The sequence below is a fragment of the Aotus nancymaae genome, unplaced genomic scaffold (genome assembly GCF_030222135.1).
Source record: "Aotus nancymaae isolate 86718 unplaced genomic scaffold, 86718_ANA_hifiasm-v0.15.2.pri h1tg000003l, whole genome shotgun sequence".
Taxonomy (NCBI): domain Eukaryota; kingdom Metazoa; phylum Chordata; class Mammalia; order Primates; family Aotidae; genus Aotus; species Aotus nancymaae.
Window position 1 is genome coordinate 19,214,920 of NW_026988414.1, and position 22,988 is coordinate 19,237,907.

General features: G+C 38.5%; 2 protein-coding genes across 3 annotated transcripts in view; both read right to left on the minus strand.

The window, feature by feature from the left end:
* The window catches only part of KIAA1958 (KIAA1958 ortholog), a 180,800-nt gene that overhangs the window by 98,098 nt on the left and 59,714 nt on the right, over window positions 1-22,988 (minus strand). The gene's annotated exons all lie outside the window — the stretch shown is intronic.
* LOC105723655 (small ribosomal subunit protein eS27-like) lies at window positions 7,682-7,966 on the minus strand. Its single transcript, XM_012461815.1, has one exon. The coding sequence runs from the start codon at window positions 7,934-7,936 to the stop codon at window positions 7,682-7,684; it is 255 nt and encodes an 84-aa protein (XP_012317238.1). The 5' UTR covers window positions 7,937-7,966.

The window sequence follows — 22,988 nt, forward strand, 5'->3', positions numbered from 1 at the left end:
TATACCTGAGTGTTTCTGTTTGCAAAAATTTGTATATTAATATTGCCTATTTTATTTTATAAAGTGACCTATGAAGTGTTCTGCTTTTGTTTCTCAAATAAGTCCCTTTTTAAAAACGTAAAATAAATATCTTTTAAATTTTTTCCAGAATTATATTTTTGGAATTTTGATCTTTCAGGATTGATTTTCAGGATTTTAGACTTTAGGGATTTTTATTCGGGATTATGGTGCTCGTGGTTGTTTCTTTCTGGATTATGATCAGCTCCTAAATGGAACTCACTGAGTGGGGTTCTGGGAAAGCCCTTGAAACACAGATCCTTTTCCCTTTAGTTCTTTCCTTTTCTTTCCAATGGGAAAAAGATAGGATGGCTGGAGCTACAGAGGCCTTCTAGGAGCATAAAGAAGAACTTAAGAATGGCAGAGAACTAGAAAGAGCATGGGTCCCTGATGACACCATTGAGCCACGACATCAGCTCTGAACTGCCTGCTTCAGGACTCCTTATTATTCATAAGGGAAAGATACACTCCTGATCTTGTTCAAGCCACTGTTGTTGGAGTTTTCTCTTATTTTTGCTTGTTTTGTTTTGTTTCACTGTCTTATGGTGCTGGGGAGTTGTTTGTTACATATAGCTGAAGTCAATTACTAATTAATACACACAAACTAATACATTCCTCCCTGGTTTTTGACACCTTAGAGTATAATCCTTCATTTACTCTGCACCATACTCCAGTACAATTGTTACTCAGACTAGACTCCACAAATAAATTCTTAGAAGGTCTGTAATTCTGTCATAATGTTTTTACCATTTTTCATTTTGATAATAAAAAATAGTTAATAGGAGCACATTATTAAAATCATCTAAATAATCATATATCCACATAATGCCATGTAATTTCAAAACCCCTGTGCCTCACATTAGGGCCCATAATCACCTTAAGTGACATCACTCAGCTTCCAATTTGTTAGGAAAGCTGTTCATACTGTATTCATCTCAGCACATATAAATGAAACACTTCTCTTTTGCACTAATAATTTTAAAACAAAAGCCATCCTGATTTGACATCATGAAAACAACATAATGTGATGGTGGAGTAATATATTACTTTTAAGTGTCGTAGGGCAATGAGAAAAGAAAAGGAATTGAAATAAATACTACATGCTCATAGAAAATCATATACATTATGGCACAATATTTTTTTTTGAAGCAGGGGCTTGCTTTGCTGCCCAGGTTGAAACGCAGTTCACAGTGTTCTTGAACTCCCCAGCTCAAGCAATTATCCTGCCTTAGCCTCCTGCGTAGGTGGGACTACAGGCATGCAATTTATGGCACAATATTTGAATGAAGATGTTAGAATAATTTAAATATTTAAAAATGTGGCAGGATTAAGGCACAAATTATAAAGACAAATTATAAAGAACTCTAAAGAACCTATTAACCAGGTAGAAGCTACTATACAAGAGTAAGATAGTACCTTTCCTGAAGGCCCCCACAGATATAATAATAAAACACTAAAATGAAAAGACAAAGTGGATAAAATTATAAATTTTATTAAAGGCTATACATTTTATTAACATTCACTAACCTTTAGGAATCAAAAGGTAGTAAACATTAAGTTGCTTTTATTACATTCTTAAATTCATTTCCAATCTCATGGAGAGGTTCTTAAACTTTGAGTACCATAAAAGGAAAATATTTTTCCAAAATTACTATTAATATATTTCAACCTGGCAACCATGTTAACTAGTAGTTTTGAGAGCATAATTAGTTGACATATTAAGGCAATTAAACATATTGAGTCAAAAGAATAGTTACCACTATACTTCAATACATTCTAAGTTTCCTACAAATTGAAATCAACAAGGTATTTTCAAAATTCTGAGAATAAAGTTTTTAAAATCTACAGATTCCCATCAGCAGTCTAATGATACCTCTATGCTGAAAAATGATGCTTCTACATTTTCAAGAATTAAAAAATAGCATTTTCCCATATCTGACATGGGCAATGACTGGTTAGATACTTTCAGAGTTATCAAGTGACACTTGATTAAAAACTGAAAGTCAGGCCAGGTGCAGTGGCTCATGCCTGTAATTCCAGCACTTTGGGAGGACAAGGCAGGAGGATCGTTTGAGCCCAGGGGTTTGAGACCAGCCTGTAAGACCCCGTTTCTACAAAAACAAAAAACAAAAAACCCCTGAAATTCAAGGAGTTCTAGCTGGTGGAGTTTAGGTTAAGTATAATATACTATGTTAGTAGAGCTATGAAGTTAACTTAAGCAAGCAGACATTCTGTGTATTAGCATTTATATTATGAAAGCCAAAATCAGAAGGACATTAAATATCAAATCAGACTTTCTACCATTAAACCCAAAATTAATCATTAGGTGTCAGTAGAACAATAATACAACAATAATTACAAATAAAGCTAATATTTATTACACAATTCTTATTTGCCAAGCACTGTTCTAGGACTTGTCACACCAAGAATTCTAATTATTATCAATAATTCAAGTTTGACTAAGTTAAATTCTAGTTTGACTAGTTAAATTATTATCCTCATTTTATAAATAAATAAGTCACTTGCACAAAGTAAATGGCAGAGCCAATATTTGAACATAAGTCTTACTCTAGAGCCCATGTTCTTTTATTTATACCACACAGCCACTGGTATTATAATAGTAGAAAGATACTGTCTCAAGTCTGCTTCCCTATAAATTAATGTTGCTAATTTTAACTTACCTGGTTTAACAGTATTTTTATTTATAGCTATGTCAGAACTATGAACTTTATGTTTACATATATTTAAGTAACATTATACTAAAAATTATTTAAGCCATTAGGCATGAAGAAAGCCCGTGAAAATACCTTTTCTTTCAAAAGTTTGAGAAAAATTTCTTTACAGGAAAAAAAAGGTATGAAAGGATTACATCACTTTTCCAAAAGATGACAAAACTAATTAGTAGCAAAGTAACAGTGAATGCCTAGTTAGCTTCCACCTGACTTCAGTTATGACAACCTACCCAACAATCCTTGTAGACTGTCTCTTTACAAGGTGCTGAACCTTTCAAAGAGTTTGTTGTTGCTGTGTTTTAATACCACTAGATCTCAACTGTTGATGCGTGACAAAATTGACATAAGAAGAAACAGAAAACCTAAGTAACTATGTACCTACAAAAGAAATTGACTTAAAAAACCTTCTCCAAAAAAAAAGCTCAGGTGGTTTCACTGGTCAATTCTACCAAACATTCAAGGAAGAAGTAACACAAAATTATGCAAATATTTTCAAAAATATGGGGGAAGAGAAAGCACTTCCTTCAACTTGTTTGAGGATGCCAGCATAACATTAATACCAAAACCTGACAAAGCCAATACAATAAGACAATTATAGATCAATATTCTTCATCAGTACTAATGTAAAAATCCTTTACAAAATGTGAGCAAATGTAATTCAACATAGTAACAGTCTACGGGGAGAAAACCCACACAATCATTTTAATAGATGCAGGAAAAAGTATTTGACAAAATTAAGTATCCATTTATGATAAAAACTCTTAGCAAACTAATAATAGTAGGGAATTTCCTCAAACCAATAAAGAGCATCTGTGAATAATCTATAGCTAATATCATATTTAATGTAAAAGACAACTATTTCCTTTTCATATTAGGAATAAGGCAAGAATGACCACTTGTATCACTCTTATTCAACATTGTACTAGAGGTCCTAGCACTAAAATAATATAGTTGGGGGTGAGGGGAGGAGAAAAGGCAAAAAAATTGAAACAAAAGAATTAAATCTGATCCTATAATACATGTAAATAACATGGCTGTTTATGCAGAAATCACCGAGAATTCATGAAGCAACTGCTAGAACTCATAATTGAATTTAGCAAAGTAACAGGATAGAAGATTAATACTAAAAGCTCAATTATTTTCTACATACTAGAAGTAAAATATTTAAAGATTATATTTAAATAAATTCTACTTATAGTAGTCCCAAAATATATGTCAAGTAATAATTCTTACAAAAGATGCCCCAGACGTCTATACTAAAAACAACAAAACAATGCTGAGAGAAATTAAACATGACCCAAATAAACAGAAAGATATACCCTATTAGTGGACTGGAAGATTCAACATCATTAGGTTTGCAGTTATTCCCAAATTTATCTATAGGTCTGATGCAATTCCAATCATGAAGGTCTTGCAAGTCATGTTAAAGACTTTAGTCTTTATTAAAGAGATAAGAAAGTATTATATGGTTATAAGCAAAAAAGTAACTTTAGAATCATTATTCTGATTATAGTTTGAAGAGGTCAAGAGTGAGGCAAGAATCTAGTTAAGAGGTTTGATGCAATATTTCACGTAGAATGTAATAATAATATGGCTTGGACAGTGATGGACAGACGAAGAGAATAGATCTGAAAACCAAGTAGGAAGTAGAAGATGAAAGATTGGATATGGTAAGTGGAAAGAAGGAAGTTATGGATTCCGACTTGAATACTGAGAAAAGGTTTCACTTATGCCATGTTACTCTGAGGGGTCTTTAACACACCAAAAGGAGGGATCAAACAGACCACAGGATTTACAAGTCAGTATAAAGATATTGCCAGGCAAGGTGGCTCACACCTGTACCTGCAATCCTAGAACTTTGGGAGGTAGAGGCAGGAAGACAGCTTGCAGGCAAAAGTTGGAGACCAGCCTGGGCCACATGGTGAGACCCTCATCTCTAGAAAAAAATTAAAAATTTAAAAAATTAGCCAGGCATGATGATGCATGTCTGCAGTCCTAGCTCTTGGGAGGCTGAGGGATAAGGATCACTTGAGCCTAGTAGTTCAAGGTTACAGTGAGCTATGATCATACAACTGCACTCCAGCCTGGGCAACAAAGTGAGACCCTATCTCTAAAAAAAACCTAAAAACTAAAAATATATACATATACATAAAAGAAATTATGCTATAAATACTAAACATCTATGAGCATTTTTGCACCATCTTATCATGGATAATAAAAATTCGATACACAAACACACACAGACAAAAGGCCCTGGGAGCTCTCAGTTTGAGGAGTTTAAGTTCACATAGGGATTATACTTCTTGACTTTCTCAGTAAGCTTATCCTCATGGGCACTTAATCATAGGATGTTTGATCCTTCAGTCAAATCTGCTCAGAGGTTGAGAGATGTGCTACTGGACCAACTGATGGCTAACTTTCCTGTATTTCAAAAGTTATTATTTTGTCCTATGTTTAATATGTCTTTCAACATTTATAAAGAAAGTTGAGATGAGGCTGGGTGCTGTGGCTCACACCTGTAATCCCAATACTTTGGGAGGCTGAGGTGGGAGGATCACTTGAGCCCAGGAGTTCAAGACCAGCCTGGGTAACATAGTGAAACCTTGTCTCAAAAAAAAAAAAAAAAAAAAAAAAAAAATACACAACACATACATAACTATTTAATTCCCTTTCATCTTATCTTACACACACACACATAAAATTATACACACACACATATATATATACACACACATGTGTATATATATGTGTGTGTGTGTGTATACACATAGATAGATATAGTTAAGATGAAAGGGAATTAAATGTTTGAGCTTAAACTGTGACTTAAAACACATTCATAAAGGCTAGGTGGCTCATGCCTATAATCTGAGCACTTTGAAAGACCAAGGTGGGAGGACTGCTTGAGCCCAGGAGTTTGAGAACAGCCTGGATGACACAAGACTCTGTCTCTACAAAAAGAAAAAAAAATCCTGATATAACTTTTACCTCCCCTGAAACAAAACAGTCAATCAATTTTGACAGATGTGAAGAGTATGTTTCAGATTACCTATAAACCTTGTTTATAGAAAAATGAATACAGAAGGAAGTCAGACCATTCGAGTACAAAGCAGAGAATCAGCAACATTTTCCACTGACCTATGCAGATGAAAGCTTCTGGGTCTCTTCAAAGGGTCTCACTGGAAGAAGCTGCAAACATTCTGAATAGGTGAGGATCACACTAGGCTTTCTAGAATCTCAACTGCCTTCCCCTAAACTCAAACTGATACGCATAAAACTTAAGAAATTCTGCCCACGGACTATTCTGGGTATGTGTGAGCTACCCCCTCATGTGAGCTGGCACAGTGTAGGTGTGAAGAGCCTGAACTCCACTGCCAGATGGCCTGGGTTTAAATCCTAGCTCTGGACACTTGTTAACTACGTGACCTTGGGCAAGTTATTTTACATGTCAGTTTCCTTATCTGTAAAATGACAATAATGCTGACCTCACAGTGTTGTTATGAGCATTAAATGAACTTATAACTATAAAATGTGAAAAAAAATCACTTGGTAATTGTTCACCTGAAATTCGGGGCTTTCCCCCCATTTTGGTTCTACCATGTAACTACAGAGAATAATACACAATACAGCACAATACACTCATAAAAGAGTGAGGCCTAGACAGAGAACATACACAATACAGCACAGTGTACTCAGGCACAAATGAGGTTTTCATTTAACATTCTGACTCCTTAGACTAAAGTCACTCCTAAATTTAAAGCAGCATTATAAAACAAGGCTCATTTACCCAGACATCTCCATCTCTGGGAGCCATGCAAATAGGCCCTTAGACCAGCTATATGATCTATTCTGCAGCTCTTTAAACCGTCAATCCCAGAGTTTATTTATTTTTGAGGCAGAGTCTCACTCTGTCACCCAGGCTGGAGTGCAATGGCACAATCTCGACTCACTGCAACCTCCGCCTCCTGGGTTCAAGCGATTCTCCTGCCTCAGACTCCTGAGTAACTGGGACTACAGGTTCCCACCACCATGCCTAGCTAATTTTTGTATTTTTAGTTGAGATGGGGTTCCACCATGTTGGCCAGGCTGATCTCAAACTCCTGATCTCAGGTGATCTGCCCGCCTTGGCCTCCCAAAGTGCTGGAATTACAGGTGTTAGCCACCGAGCCCGGCCCGAGTTTAAGAGAAATCATATGGGCTTTTCAGCATTTCTATTCAATAAGTATTGTATGACAGTGGGCCACTAGGCACTGGGAATACTGCTGTTAACAAGACAGTCATGAACTGTGCCCATATGGAGCTCATGGTAGCAAGGCAGGAGGAAGCAAAGAACTAATGATATGAGAAATAATTTTGCTGCAGTTCTATTAATAATTTTGCAAAGACAATATACTGAGTGCTAAGAGAGCATAAAACCATAAAAAACCTGTTCTATTCACAGAGTAAGCTCTGAGAAAGTGGTATTTAAGCAAAGAGATGAAGAATTAGCAAGAATTCACAGATGAAGAAGAGAGGGGACAGACAGAGAGAAAAGGTTTTTCCAGAAGGAAAAGCACAACTAACAATCCTAAGAAAGATTCTGGAAGTCTTTCATGATACCTAACAAATGTTCTCTATCTTTGGCAACTACCTTGCAACATTCTAGAGTCCCACATAGACTCAGGATAATAGATGCCATGATCTAAAGTAATTCTTACCCTGACCATTTCTACCATACTTCACCTATCCGCCTCCTAACAAATGCTGCTCACCAGCTCTTTGACAAATTGATTCAGTTTAAGTCTTATATAGTTATGTGATGCAAGCTAGTTATACTTTTGTCAAGAAAATTATTTTTTTTTATCCAAATTGTGTTTATTGAGATGGTTTCCTACTCATCTTGATTCAGAGTGCTTTCAGTGCGGCTTCCTCCTGAAAGAACATCCTACTATAAGCCTCGCTTTTCCTCCTGCAGGCTGGCAGAGGACAGTGGAGCAGCCAACACACAAAACTACCATTTGTGCATGGCTAAAGACCATGGTGATTTTATAGCATCCTGGGCATTTCACATCCATGAAGTAGGAATTGAGGCTCTGTACCAGGCGTTTCTTCTTGTGTTTTCTCTTCTCCTCTTCTGGAGAGGGATGAAGAAGATCCTTTGTGAGGGGCATGTTCTCGTGGGTAGGTCGTCACCGCCAGAAAGCGAAAATTAATTTTTAAAATAATTTTTAATATAATTTCTACTGTCATTGAAAACAAACCTTGATCTTAGTCAATAATTTGATACTGATACTGTATCAAAAATGCAAGGCCCAATGTGGTGGCTCATACATGTAATCTCAGCACTTTGGGAGGCCGAGGCAGGAGAATCACTTGAGGTCAGGAGTTTGAGATCAGCCTGAGTAATATAGAGAGACCCTTTCTCTATAAAACATTTTTAAAATTAACCAGAGGCAGTGGCACGAACCTGTAGTCCTAGCTACTTGAGAGGCTGAGGCAGGATGATTGCTTAAGCCTAGGAGTTTGAAGTTACAGTGCACTTTGATCATACCATTGCACTACACCCTGGGTGACAGAGCAAGACCCTCTCTCTTTAAAAAAGAAAAAAAAAAGCTTCAAAAGTATCAGACAGGCCAAGGCAGAAGGATCATCTGAGGCCTAGAATTCAAGACCAGCCTAGGCAACACAGTAAGACCCTGTCTAAAAAAAAAAAAAAAAAAAAAAAAATCAGTGCAGATATCTAAAATACTTACTCATAAATACCTCAAAATTCCTAAGAACTTCCCCCAATTATTCATGTTTTTTAATTTCTACAATTTATAATAAGAAGGTTATTACACACTATCAGAAAAGGATTAAAATGAATTGCAATGGCATTCCACTCACTAAAATTGTTCCACATGTGATGACTAGCAATATTATTCGATCACTTTTTAAAGTGGTTTTCCTATCAAAGGGCGTGATTTGACATAATGATTCATACTTTATAGCCCACTCGAAGTATAGTAAATAGAAAACCTAAATATTCTGTCTCAGAGTGAGTGATGTTTAACATTTTTAATTGCCTTTAACATAGCCTCATTCTCCTGATGGAATTTTCCAAGGCTTAAGAGTAACAGTGTCTCATAACAAAGGATCTGTCCCCGATGCTTGAAAATACAGCCTCACCTTGGTAAAGAACTATAGGCAGGCTGATCCCAGATTTCAGAGAACAAAGTGAAATACATGTGCCTCCCCAGGATCCACTGGAACTGCCCTGGCCAAGGTCATCAATAACTTCCCTATTAAGATATTCCATTGCCACTCCTCAGTCCCCTTCTCTTGGCTCCTCAGCAGCAATCAGAGCTGTTCTCTACCCCCCTTGAAACCCTCTCTTTCCTTAGCTTCTATAATACTGCCTTTCCCTATTCTGCTATTCTTAGTTTCCTTTGCTAGAGCACATCACTCTATTTTGACCTTTAAAACTAGAGTTTATTTCATGTGTTTTCTTCTCATATTCTCACTAGATGATGCTTTCCTCCACCCCTGTGGATCCGGTTATCAGACAATATACAAATTAATATCTCAATAAATGGCATTACCATCCCTTCAAATGCTGAAGCCCAAATCCTGCAAATCACCCTTGACTCCAACATGTCCTTGACATGTCTACAAAGGAGAACCTGCAGGGCTGGTCAATTCCAAGAACTCACCCCTGGCCGCTGGTTTTCAAAACTACTATGTTTTACAAAGCTTCTGGTTTGCATTGCTGCTACACTTCTGAAGGGTGTAGAAAAACAAGAAACATTCAGACATGTACTTTATGCAGAGTGGGTGAACCTTAAATTAGCATTTTAAATGTGGTAATGTTAATATTATATAACACTTTGTACCCAAAGTGTTGTACCCAAGTTTTATATAATATATAAATTAATTCTTAAATCTTCACCAGCTCTCAGGAAGGGAGGACAGGTCTTTCTTATTACTGTGAAATATCTGCTCATGGGAATGAGATCTGAAGCTACGGTGTACATCATTTTAATAGCCCCTCCATTCTGACTCTTATTTTTAGGTATGTGGATGGTGAGTGCTGAAAGTGGTATAATTGTTCCAGATGAGATGGTGAGTCAGTGACAATGTTGGGAATGTGAGTAACCTATTTTTATTCATTAAATGAAATATTTTAGAAACTCTGAAATAGGCTTAACAGACATCAAGATGACTTGAATTTCAGGTCACTGGTAATAGGACTAAGCCTCCCAATTTGGGGCCACAGCACTCATTCTAGAAAATATTCAAAGAAGGAGAGAAATCATTTTTCTGAGACATGCAAAAAGAATTAACAAATTGACATGGTTTTGGCTGGGTGTTATGGTCCCTTTGCAAAAGCACAAAAATGTCCTTACCTCTTCCCATATATTTCTGGAATGCTTATTCTAACTCAATCCACTTGTCTATTTTACAATTAATACACCATTTAAAATTACTGTAGCTGAATATGTTTTTATATTCAAGAAGGCAAATCCCTTCTCATTATTCTTATTTTTCAAAACTGTTTTCTAATTCCTAACTTTTATGCAAAGCATCCAGTATGCCATATCATATTAAATATGATATTAGGTATTTATTCCTAAAAAAATTTTATACTATGTTAAATATGTTTTCTGTGTTTCTTAGCTGGAAAAGCTGTTGAATTGTATCAAGTATTTAGTCAACTATAAATATGAAATTTTTGTTTTTGATGCCATAAGTTACATTTACAGATTCCTCCGTGTTGACCTACCTCGGATTCCTATGGCCACTTCTCAATTTCTGTCAATGGCTCATCACTCTCACTTTGATCTTTAAAACTAAGTTTATCAGTGGTCCTGGCACTCCGTTTCTCATGGTACTGTCTCACGAGATGATGCTTTCATCCACCTCTGTGAATCTGGTAAGCTGAGATATATGCCCTAATGTTTCCCTAATTAATATCTCAGTAGTTGGCAGAGAATCTTCCTGGCTGCTGAGGCCTGAATCCCAGAATTAGATTTCTAAATATTTTTAGGATTTGAGGGATCATTATGCAAACACACTGTATAGGGGCTGGACAGATGTGTGCCAGTGCCAGGCATCTTTCTGCTCTGTGATCCTTTTCTAAGCACTGAATGCAAACTACAGGAGAGTAGATATTTTGCCCAGCACTGTGTCTTCAGCACCTCTAACAAAAGCTAACACAGAGAAGGCATTCAAGAAACACTGAACAGGGCTGGGTGCAGTGATTCCTGTAATCCCAACATTCTGACAGGCCAAGGAGGGAGAATTGCTCAAGCCTGAGTGTTTAAGACCAGCCTAGACCGTCCCTGTCTACAAAAGATGGAAAAAATTAGCCTTGTGTGGTGGTACATGCCATTAGTCCCAGCTACTTGGGAGGGTGAGGTGGGAGGATCACTGGAGCCTTGGAGGTTGGGGCTGCAATGAGCCGTGATTGCATCATTGTCTCAAAAAACAAAAACCAGAAACATGGAATGAATACTGAAGGAACAAATTCAATTGAGTTCTCATGAACTCTGATTTGAAATATGTCTGCCCACCTGCTTTGTCCACCTGTCAGCTCAACCTTCTCTTTAGCACTGTGTCTCCCAGCCCCACTACCCCCTGCCCAATCTGACAAGAATAGAGGGCACTCCTGCCCATTCAGGATTACATGAAGCACAGCAATGATTCAGAGAGGGAAGGGTGTCAACAATCCAACTGCAACATTCACTAGATTCAAATCTTTCAACAAGTACATATCATTACTGAAAACTGACTCAGAAAGCCTGCTACAATCTTTTGCCCAGTTCACTAAAAAAGCCTAAGTGGGCTGGACTCAGTGGCTCACGCCTGTAATCCCAGCATTTTGGGGGGCTGAGGCACTGCTTGAGGACGAGAGTTGAAGAACAGCCTGGGCAATACAGTAAGACCCTATCTCTACAAGAAAATATAAATAATTTTTAAAAAGAAGCCTCAGTGAAGAGAGGGTTGTACTGTATATAATTTACAACAAAATTGGAGAGCAAAGTCTGTGAATTAAGTAGGAGTTATGTGAATAGAAGAATGCATGTGTATTTGGTAGCAAAATTTTCAAAACCTAACCACAGTCCCCTTCAAAGAACTCAGCCAGTAGCTACCTGTGCAAGCAGCAGACTTTGCCCTGGGTATGGAGGAGTGGTAGAGAGAAACCAACAGCTGGGTCAACCTTGCAGGGGACAGGGACAGAAATCGATAGGCAGCTGAGGTCTACTTAAGGGAGATGCAAGATGCCATGCAGTATTTTAAACTTCATTTGGTGCTGTGGTTTGAATGTATCTCCTTCAAAATTCATGTCAAAACTAATTCCCATTGTGGTTTTAAGAAGTGAAGACTTTTTTTTTTTTTTTGAGACGGAGTTTCACTTTTGTCCCCCAGGCTGGAGTGTGCAATGGTACAATCTCGGCTCATTGCAACCTCTGCCTCCTGGGTTCAAGTGACTCTCTTGCCTCAGCCTCCAGAGTAGCTGGGATTACAGGCATGCGCCACCATGTCCAGTTAATATTTGTATTTTTAGTAGAGACAGGGTTTCACCATGTTGGCCAGGCTGGTCTTGAACTCCTGACCTCAAGTGATCCATCCACCTTGGCCTCCCAAAGTACTAGGATTACAGGCGTGAGCCACCGTGCCTTTGGAAAGCAATTAAGTTCATGAGGGGTTCCCTCTTATGAACAGATTAGTGCCTTATAAAAGAGCCTGAGGAAACTAGCTTAGGTCCTTCTGCTATTGGTCCCCTTTCTGCCCCTTCTGCTCCTCCTTCTGCCATGCAAGCATACCACTGTGAGAAGACAAGAAGATGCCATCCATGGAACAGGCCCTTACAAGGCACTGAACCTGCTGGAACCCTGATCTTGGACTTCCCAGCCTCCAGAGATGTGAGAACTAAATTTTGGTTCGTCATAAATTACACAGTCTCAGATATTTTGTTATAGCAGCACAAAGGAGCTGAGACACCTGGTTTCCAAGAGGCATTTGTCAAGGCCGGAGGGCGAACACCATGATCACCCACTCTGTGTGGTGCAATGCCTCAGTCTGACTTGTTCCTCAACTCTCCCACTTGTCTGGCCTCTGCTCATGGGATCTCAGGAATGTCTACGGCAACTAAAACCATAAATGAATTCACTCACTCTTAATGAGATGCTCCTTCAAAATGCTGCCTGGAGGTAAGCGCTAAGACAGATGCTCTGTGCCAGGAGATGGAACAAGCAACCACGCCTACCACCTCCAAACCAGGCCTTACTGCTCCAGTTTTGGGGATGGTCTATATTCCTTTTGGAAGAACTCACCCACTAACTTTTCTGGGAGGGACGAAGTTAGGGGAGAAGACTTTTCTTCAGCTTGTGTTAGGTGCTCAGCACTAATTAGCTTTCTGTGTCATCAGAATCTGATTCAATCTTTTTCCCTTCTTACAGTGTTTTTGCTTTTAGTTTTTTTGAAGTCTTCCTTTCTTGTTTTCCAGAGTTCTCACAGATTTTAATTCTTTTTTTCTTAGTTTTGGTTTCACTTTTTAAAAAAGCCTTCACTTCTTAAAACCACAATGGGGATTAGTTTTGACATGATTTTGGAGGGGATATACTCAAACCATAGCACCAAGTGAAGTTTAAAATACTGCATGGTTTGGGTTTTAAGACTGTTGGGTTCAGTTGACTAAGAGCCAATGTATACACTGCAGTAGTGGCTCTGAATCAGGCTGTGCAGTGAAATCACCTAGGGTTCTTGTTAGAAAACACAGGACCCATTTCTTAGCTAAACAAGACAGATTCTGATTCACTGACCAAGAGGTTGGGTTTGGGAATCTGTGTTTTTATCTAGTGTTTGCAGCCAATATAAGAATGTACATTTGAGAACCACGGTTCTACATAGTTTTTAATGATGAATATATTATAATTAACCAAGCCTTTACTTTTGGACATTCTGTTGAGCTCTATTATAATTATTAACTAATGTAAGTGCTTTAATGAATATCTTTTTATATTCACCTCTTTTACATACCTCTATGTCATTTTGATAAATGCCCATAGAATCAAAAGAAGAAATCTCTGTAGTTCTCTTGGTCAAATTGCCTTCAAGCTAGGATCTTCTACAAACTGATCCCACTTGCAGTACATGATACCATCTATTTCCCACCTCTCTGCCTACGTTTGATTGCATATTTTTTAATCTTTGCTAGTTTTAGAGGTGATATTACATCTTATTGCTGAACTACTTTATAACTGTAAACCTGTTTATTCATTATTTCTTGAACACTTATCAGGCCTTGTGAATAATGCGAGCAAAAACTTAACATGGTTCTTACTCTCACTTATATAGATAATATCTGATTAATCCAATAATCAAACAAATAAACTTAGTTAATGGTACTTATTATCAACACTGTGATAAGTGATGTCATTAGATCTTATAAAGCAGAGATCTGACCTATTTAGAAATGTCTGCAAAGGCTCCCCTGAGAAATTAAGTTAACAATAAAGATAACAGTACACAGTCATATAATGTAGCATTTACTGTGTTGTTCCAAGCTCTATTCTAAGCACATCAGAAATATTAACATATTGCACTTATAAGGCGGTACTATTATTATCTCCATAAGAAAACTGAGTTGGAAAGCTTAACAAAAGTGTCCAATGTCACAAAACTAGCAAATAAAGGAATCAGGGTCAGGTGCAGTGGCTCACACCTATAATCTCAGCACATTGAGGCAGGAGTTTGATCAAGATCAGCCTAGGCAACACAGCAAAACCCCATCTCTACAAAAAAATGTAAAAATTAGCTGAGTCGGGTGGCATGCACCTGTAGTTCCAGCTACTTAAGGGGCTGAAGGCAGGAGGATTGCTTGAGCCTGGAGGTCAAGGCCACAGTGAGCCATGATGACATCACTGCACTCCAGCCTGGGTGATAGAGTGAGATCCCGTCTAAAAGAAAGAAAAGAAAGGAAAGGTAAAGGGGTGCAGAAGGGATGGCAGGGGATGGGGGAAGGAATTAAGATTCAAACCAAAGTGATCTAACCCGGAGTCAGTACTACTAACCACTGCCACCTCTCAAGTGACATTCCTGAACCTTATACTCACACCAGGCTCAGTGCTCTCCGCTTTTCCCCATTAGAAAGGGATGATGTGCTGCACTGCTCCAAAGAAATGGCACACAGCTCCACGCCAACTTGGAGCTAAAGGCTGTTGAAGATGATCACGAATGAGTATCCCCTCCCTCTTGCCTCCTGAGCTGTAGTCAATGTTCCATTCTACGCATGCAGCCTCAGAGTATCTGATAAAGGTGCCAGAGAGGGAAGGAGGAGGGTTTTCCTTGTTTTTCAGTTAGTAATCCCAAATTCACCTAAGTTGATGATTTCTTGCTAATCATCTCTGTGTTATAACATATTCGAACATTAAGCATCACTGTTTCATGAAGATGTGAGGAAAAAATATCCACTAATTTCAGTTTTTAAACCTCTCAAGTGAACCTCCCTGGCCCAGGCCTGGTTCCCACAGGCTGGCAGTCTATTTTTCTATTTATAGTTAACACATTAGGCCTGTGAACACTGAGAGTGGATTATTATGAACACAGTGCAAGCTGGCTGGGCATTAGAAATGAGAACTCTAAAGGTTTAAAACCAAAGATCCTTAATCCTCTGTCAGTCCACCAAACTTTTTGAGAGTTTAAAGTATAACAACTGAAAGAAGCATGTTCCAGAGATTTCTGTGAGGAACATTTACTTACTTTGGGCCCTGGACAAGCAAGTAAACTAAATTCTCTAACAGGTTGTTAAGAAAAGACTCAATAAAAGTACAAGGATCCTTCATGGTCCAGATCCTCACTAACCATGACCCTATAATCATGAGACAAAAGCTGTCACATCACACACAAAAATATTCACCAATGAGCTGATCAGTCCCCACTCAAACTACTCACCTACTATCTACTTCTGGGAACCTGTTTATGTCACTCTGATTTTTAGATGCTGCAAACATGAAACTATACAAGTAGGATGAACAGAAACTGAAACTACAAACTGCCAAAGACACAGGATTTTAACAAGGCACTTAACAATGCTAGAGAACGGCTTTAATCACAAGCAAAGCCATTTCAACAAAGGAATGTCTGGCAGAGTTAGACCAGATACAATTAGACCAGAGAGCAACTGTGGAGAATTCTCAAGGATGATACAATAGGTACTTCAAAAGAGAATGAATTAACTCTCTAAGAACTAAGAGAGGCCCCTGGGAAAACTAAAGAAGTCAAGGGACATTTCTGGAAAAAAAATCCCTCTCTTCTTGACCTGGTAAAGGATACTGTTATTATATTCTTACATAATTTTTTGCAGAAAAACTATGTCCCCAAAATGAGTACTCAAGTCACTTATTTTTCATTTTAAAGATTAGTAGTTTCAATTATGTACATTTTGTTGAATAAAAGATTTTGTAAAAACACTTTTAGCATCTTCAGTTAATTTTTTCAAATTAAAGCTTATGCTATATCAACATTAAATAGAAATAAAATTCTGATACAGGCTAACAACATGGATGAAACTTAAAAGACATTATACTAAGTGCAAGAAGCTAGTTAAAAAGACAAATGTTGTATGATTCCACTTACATATGAGGTACCTGGGATAGCCTAATTCAAAGAGACAGGAAGTAGAACAGTGGTTACCTGGAGCTGGTGGATCAGGGAATGGGGAGTTATTTTTTAATAACACATCAAATTTTCAGTTTGGGAAAAATGACAAAGTTCTGGAGATGGATGTTAGTGATAGTTACATAACAATGTGAATGAATTTAATGCTACTGAACTTCACAGTTAAAACCCTTACATCTAACTTTTATATATATTTTACACAATTTCTAAAAACTAAGAGTAAAGCAGGAAAAAAAAACTGTAACCTCCCAAACTTTAAAAAAAAAAAAAAGGCGATGCAGTAAAGTGTTAATTCAGCACTCCAGGGATGCTCAAACTCCATTCATTCAAGGAAAGGAGGACTGGCCCACGACAGGCTTCTGAGAGAGAGAAACTCGAGTTTGAGGAATATCTTCTTCTTTAGAGTATTTTGCCAGTAGCCTTAAGCCACACTGTATCTGACCTCTGAGGAGCTGGAGACTGAGTAGCTAAGGTCAGTCGCACAGGCTCACACAGGTGATACAAGTTTACATGACTGACAAATAAAAACCCTGGACACCAGGGTCGGGTGAGCTTCCCTGGTTGGTAATACTTCACGTTTTGTCACGCACTGTCGTTGGGAGAATTATTCCTCATGGGACTCAACTGGAAGGGCCTACATGAAATCTGATGCCTGGTTCCTCCAGGACTTCATCCATTTTCCTTTTCCCTGTGCTGATTTTAATCTGTCTTCTTTCGCTGTAATAACAGTAACTGTGAGCATAACCGCATTCTGAGTTCTGCGAGTCCTTTTAGTGAATCACTGAGCCTGGGGGTGGTCTTAAGGACCTCAACACAAAGCCCCAATCAAGTTCCCTCATTCTCTATGATAAAATTTGTATCCCTACTTTAAGTGGGTTCACTTTAAATGTCCCTTCAGTAACAGAATGTGTAAGGGACACATTCAAACCGAACCAGTTATCCTCCCTGACAAAGACTCATCAGTGATCCTCACTAAATGGGAAACTCAGAGTTCAGACTTGCTAGAATAGTTGTTCTCAGCCGTGGTGCTTTACCATCGGTGTCTGCAGATACACTCAGAATGGTTACTAGTTACAATGCATCCATGTATGAACAGTTTACTTGTCAACAGATTTACCTCACACTCTCCATCAAAGGCTCCAAACAGTCAAAGAGAAGACATTCCAAATTATCAACATGGCTCTGAGGCCTCTAAATCTGAACACTGCCAGGCTTACTTCTCAAGCCTAATTCCTTCCCATTCAAACACTGAGCTCCAGCCACATTAAACTCAGTCGGGTTAGCCAAATCATGGTATCTCAACTCTAGTAGATCTTTGCAAATGCTGCCATTCTTTGGCTGGCTGAACACCTTCCTACTCAATCTTTACAACTTGATTTACAGCAGGACTTCTCACCCTCAGCACTATCAAATTGGTGAGCTAGATAATTCTTTGTTGTGGGAGACTGTCTTGTGCACTATAATATGTTTTGTAGCATCCCTACCCACTAGATGCCAGTAACACACACCCACCTCCAAGTCATGACAACCAAAAATGTCTCCAGACATTGTCAAATGCCTCCTCCCTTTTCATTCCCATTTGAGAACCACTGACTTAGACTCAGATCTGAAGCTCCTCCCCTCACCCCACCCAAGGCTTGGTTCATTGCTTTCCTGGAATCCTATGTTACCCTACTTAAATGTCTACCCGTACCAGAGTATTAGCTCCTTCAGCAGAAGGCTGATGGTTTTATTAATCATTACACTTTCAGCTCCTAGCCCAGTTTCCAGCACATACTGAGGCCTCAATAAATACCTGTGGACTGACTGAATGAATAGAACAAATCAGTGTTGAAACTCTATGAAGAAATCAATGAATGAAGGCAAGAAAGTGGGAGGGATATACAGAGAACAGTGAACACTTTCATTTTCTTGACATTAGAATAGGCTAAGTAGCAAGAAATGAGTTATGAAAAATAGTTGTAGAATAGCATGGAGAGTCATAAAGCCCAAGCTAAATAATCTGAACTTTATTGAGAAAGAGAAATGAGGATATGGAAGTAGATGTTTGTTATAGTCCTTTCCACAATGCCATTACTGAGTTTATATATTTGGCAGGCAATATAAAGGTGTATATGTAGTTACCATCTTGAATGAAATCTTTTTCTTCACATGTCAGAAAACTAAACACTATATAATCTGGCCATCCAGATATTTGCTATTATGTTTATATTAGCTTTCTAGAGCTGCCATAACAAACTACCACAGACAGGATTCCTTAAGTAACAAGAAGTTATCTTTTCAGAGTTCTGAATGCTAAAGGACAGACACCAAGATGTCAGCAGGAATGGATTATCCGAAGGCTTCTCTCCTTAGTTCCTAGATGGCTGTCTTCTTCTGGTGTCTTCACATGGTCTTCCCTCTGTGCCTGTACAAATCTCTATCCAAATTTCTACTTCTTATAAGGACACCAGTCATATTGATTAGGGCCCAGCCTAAAGACCTCATTTTAACTTAATTACCTTTTTAAAGACCTTATCTCTAAATACAATTACATTCTAGGGTACTGGGGGTGAGGACTTTAGCATGTGAATTGGAGGGAGGAGGGACACAACCCTTAGCAATGCTGGGAAATATTTGGAAAAACAAGATGCTGAAGTCATTCATTTATTCCAAAAACATTATTAAGACTACTATGTAGCAAATACTATGCCAAGGCACCAGAGTCAATGTTACCCTAAAGATACATTCCTTGTCCTCACAGAGCTTATAACCTAGTAGCTCAAAAATCTAAACAAAACAAGTAAGAACAATACAGCCTGATTTGGACTATGTTGACAAAAACAGTCAAACTATGTACAATACTTGGAGAGATTTATTCTGAGCCAAATATGAGTGACAATGGGCCATGACACAGCCCCAAGAGATCCTAAGAATTTGCCCAAGGTGGTCAGGCTACAGCTTGGTTTCACACATTTTAGGGAGGCATAAGACACCAACCAATCCACATAATATGTATATTGATTTGGTTCAGAAAGGCAGGACACCTCAAAGAGGGGGCTTCCAGGTCATAGGTGAATTCAAAGATTTCTGATTGGTCAGGCGTAGTGGCTAACACTTGTAATCCCAACACTTCGGGAGGCCAGCTCGGGCAGACTGCCTGAGTTCAGGAGTTCAAGACCAGCCTGGGCAACACAGTGAAATCTCATCTCTATAAAAAAATTAGCTGGGTGTGGTGGCACTTGCCGGTAGTCCCACCTACTTAGGGGGTTGAGGTGGGAGGATTGCTTGAGCCCAAGAAGTTGAGGACTCAGTGAGCCAAGATGGTGCCCACTCAAGCCTGGGAGACAGAGAGAGACTTTGTCTCTTATAAAAAAAAAAAGATTTTTCTGACTAGCTGACTGGCAATTGGTTGAAAGAGTTAAGTTATTATCTACAGACCTGGAATCAATAGAAATAAGTATCTGGGTTAAGATACGAGGTCCTGAAGCTCAAGGTTTTTATACTGCAGATGAATCCTCCACGTAGCAGGCTTCAAAGAAAATAGATTGTAAATGTTTCTTACTCAAACTTAAAAAGGTGCCAGAGACTCTTAGTTAATTCTCTCCTGGACCAGGGAAAGACCTGGAAAGAGAATGAATTTTCTACAGAATGTAGAATGTAGATCTTCCCCATAAGAGACAGTTTTACAGGGTAATTTCAAAATATGTCAAAGAAATATGTTTTGGGGTAAAATACATCAATTTCTTTCAGGACCTGCTGTCATGTTGGTATTTTATTGCTACAAAGAGTCTGACTGATCAGTCTTAAGGTCTCTATTTTAATGTTAATGTTGGCCAGTTGTGTCTGAATTCCACAGGGACAAGGGTATAATGAAGCATGTCTGACTCACCCACTCCCCATCGTGGCCTGAACTAGTTTTTCAGGTTAACTTTGGAATGCCCTTGTCCTGGAAAAGGGGTTTGTTCAGTTGTTTGGGAGACTTAGAATTTTTTTTTTTTTTTTTTTTGAGGCAAAGTCTTGCTGTCACCCAGGCTGGGGTGGCACGATTGTGGCTCATTGCAACCTCCAACTCCTGGGTCCAAGACTCCTAGGATCTCAGTCTCCCAAGCAGCTGGGACCACAGGTGCACAGCCCACTCCCAGCTAATATTTTGGTATTTTTAGTAGAGACTGGGTTTCGCCATGTTGGCCAGGCTGGTCACAAACTCCTGACCTCAGGTGATCTACCCAACTTGGCCTCTCAAAATGTTGGGATTAAAGGAGTGAGCCACTGCTCCAGGCGAGGGAGTGGTGGCATGGTACCTGTGCTCCCAGCTACTCCAGAGGCTGAGGCAGGAGAATTGCTTGAACCCAGGAGGCATAGGTTGCAGACTGCGTCACTGCACCCCAGCTTGGGCAACAGAGCGAAACTTTGTCTCAAAAAAAAAAAAAAAAAAGTATTTCTAGTTAACAACTCTGATGGGAAAGCTCAGGGTGTCAAGGAGCACACAGAGCCAGTAGCTAACGTAGTTCCCAATAAGTCAGAGAGTGCTTCCTAGAGAAAAGACAAGTTCACACCTGAAGGATAACCATGATTAAATTATACAAGGCAGAGAGAATAAGAGTATTCCAGGTAAGAGAGGGCGTGAAACTCTGAGAAACATAAAATTCAGTATAGCAGAAGCATATAACAGACAACCATCATAATGCTTGTGCAATTCAAACTATATTCCTTTCTGTCACAGGGCAAACCTCAAAACTGGGGTTCAGTTTGGGAGGTCACATGGGTTCATGGCTTCATGCAGGAAGGAATTCAAGAGCCAGCAGACAGAGTAAAGTGAAAGCAAGTTTATTAAGAAAGCACTGAACTCCAGACTGTCTCAAAAAAATAAAAAAAGAAAGGGCAAAGGAATAAAAGAGTGGCAGCTGCATAGAAAGAGCAGCCCTGATGGCTGCTCATTGGCTATTTTTACGATTTTTCTTAATCACATGCTAAACAAGGGGTGGATTATTCAAAAGTTTTCTAGGAAAGAGGCAGGGAATTCTAGAAACTAAGGGTTCCTCCCCCTTTCAGACCATATATGGTAGCTTCCCTACATTACCATAGCAACTATAAACTGTCAAGAGTGCTGGTGGGAGTTTCTCTAGTATGCTAATGTATTATAATTAGCATATAATGAACAATGAAGACAACCAGAGGTCACTTTCATTGTCTACTTGGTTTTGGCCAGCTTCTTTATCTATCCTTTTTATTGGTGGGGTCTTTATGACCTGTATCATGTGAAACCAGTGCTGCAGAACTCCTACCTCATTTCTAAGTCATCAATATTACACAAATTTGCCAGCCTCAAAATAGTATAAATTTGGCTAACTCAAGGACACTCTACTACTAGGTGCTCTAAAATGCCTTTATTTAAGACCAGGAGAGACTCACAAAGCACCTGACAAGTTTATGTATTTCATACATCAGTAATATCCAAATCAATAAAGGCCAACATCCAAGAATGGCAGCCATTATTCTCTGCAATTCACTTAAAAAACAACAACAACAACTGTGTATCACTAATGAAATACTTATCTAAAACTGGCGAATGCTAAGACAAATATTTCATGAATATGGGACCTAAAACGAAATGAACACAAAACAACAACAAAAGTACTGACCAGATGGAAGTCTACATTTCCAATTCATCTACCTGATGCTACCTAAGTAGGAAAACACCTTTCTGGCAGATAGCACGAATCCTAAGTGTTAAAATGACATGTTTCAAAGGAATTAGAGCATTTCCATTTACATCTATTTTTCTGCTGCTAAATAAGTGGTAAATGTCAAGTCAGTCATAAACGTATCATTTCATATGTTCCAAAAAAGTACAAAAATATATTTTAATAGAATGGCATAGAACAAGAAAAGCCACACCCTGATTTGACAGTTTCTTCCTTTCCAGTCTTTTCCCATTCTCCCTCAATATGGTTTAAATTCTGACTTCACTACAAATAACTTAAGTTCATACATAAGCAAAGCAATTTACCATGCAGTCAAAAGGTTAACACAGGTACTGCTGGGGAACCCAAAAGAAACCAATGACCTACACTGTTGAACTCCAAGATCATCAGGTAACAACCGTTTCTGTGAGCATGCACACTTCTTATTTTCTGCAAAACAAGCAGATTTGGGACCATTAATGGAGGTCAAGAGTATACCAGAAAAACTAAGGATGAAGCTGAAAAGGTCATGATGATTCTGGAAGGCTCTGAATTAGCAAATGTCCAGTATCAACAGTCCTTGAGGTTTTCTAAGTACCTCAAGAGTCTGAGCCCTCACATTAATGAACTGAACCCTAAGCGGAGTTTTTGATAGCTGGGGCACTCATGATTTCAGAAACATTAAATTTAAAAATAAGAATAATATGCTGGTATAGTGTGGAAAGTTAAAATTTAAAAAAAGGATTAAAAATCCGATTGCAACTGGGGAAAATTTCTTTTCCTAAGACGAAGTTTCACTGCTTTTAAAAGTAAAACTGTTTCTTTTGAAAAGGTTTCCAGGCAAAAATAAGGATAGCACATCCTCTGCATTTCCTTGGTCAGCTGCTTTCCTATA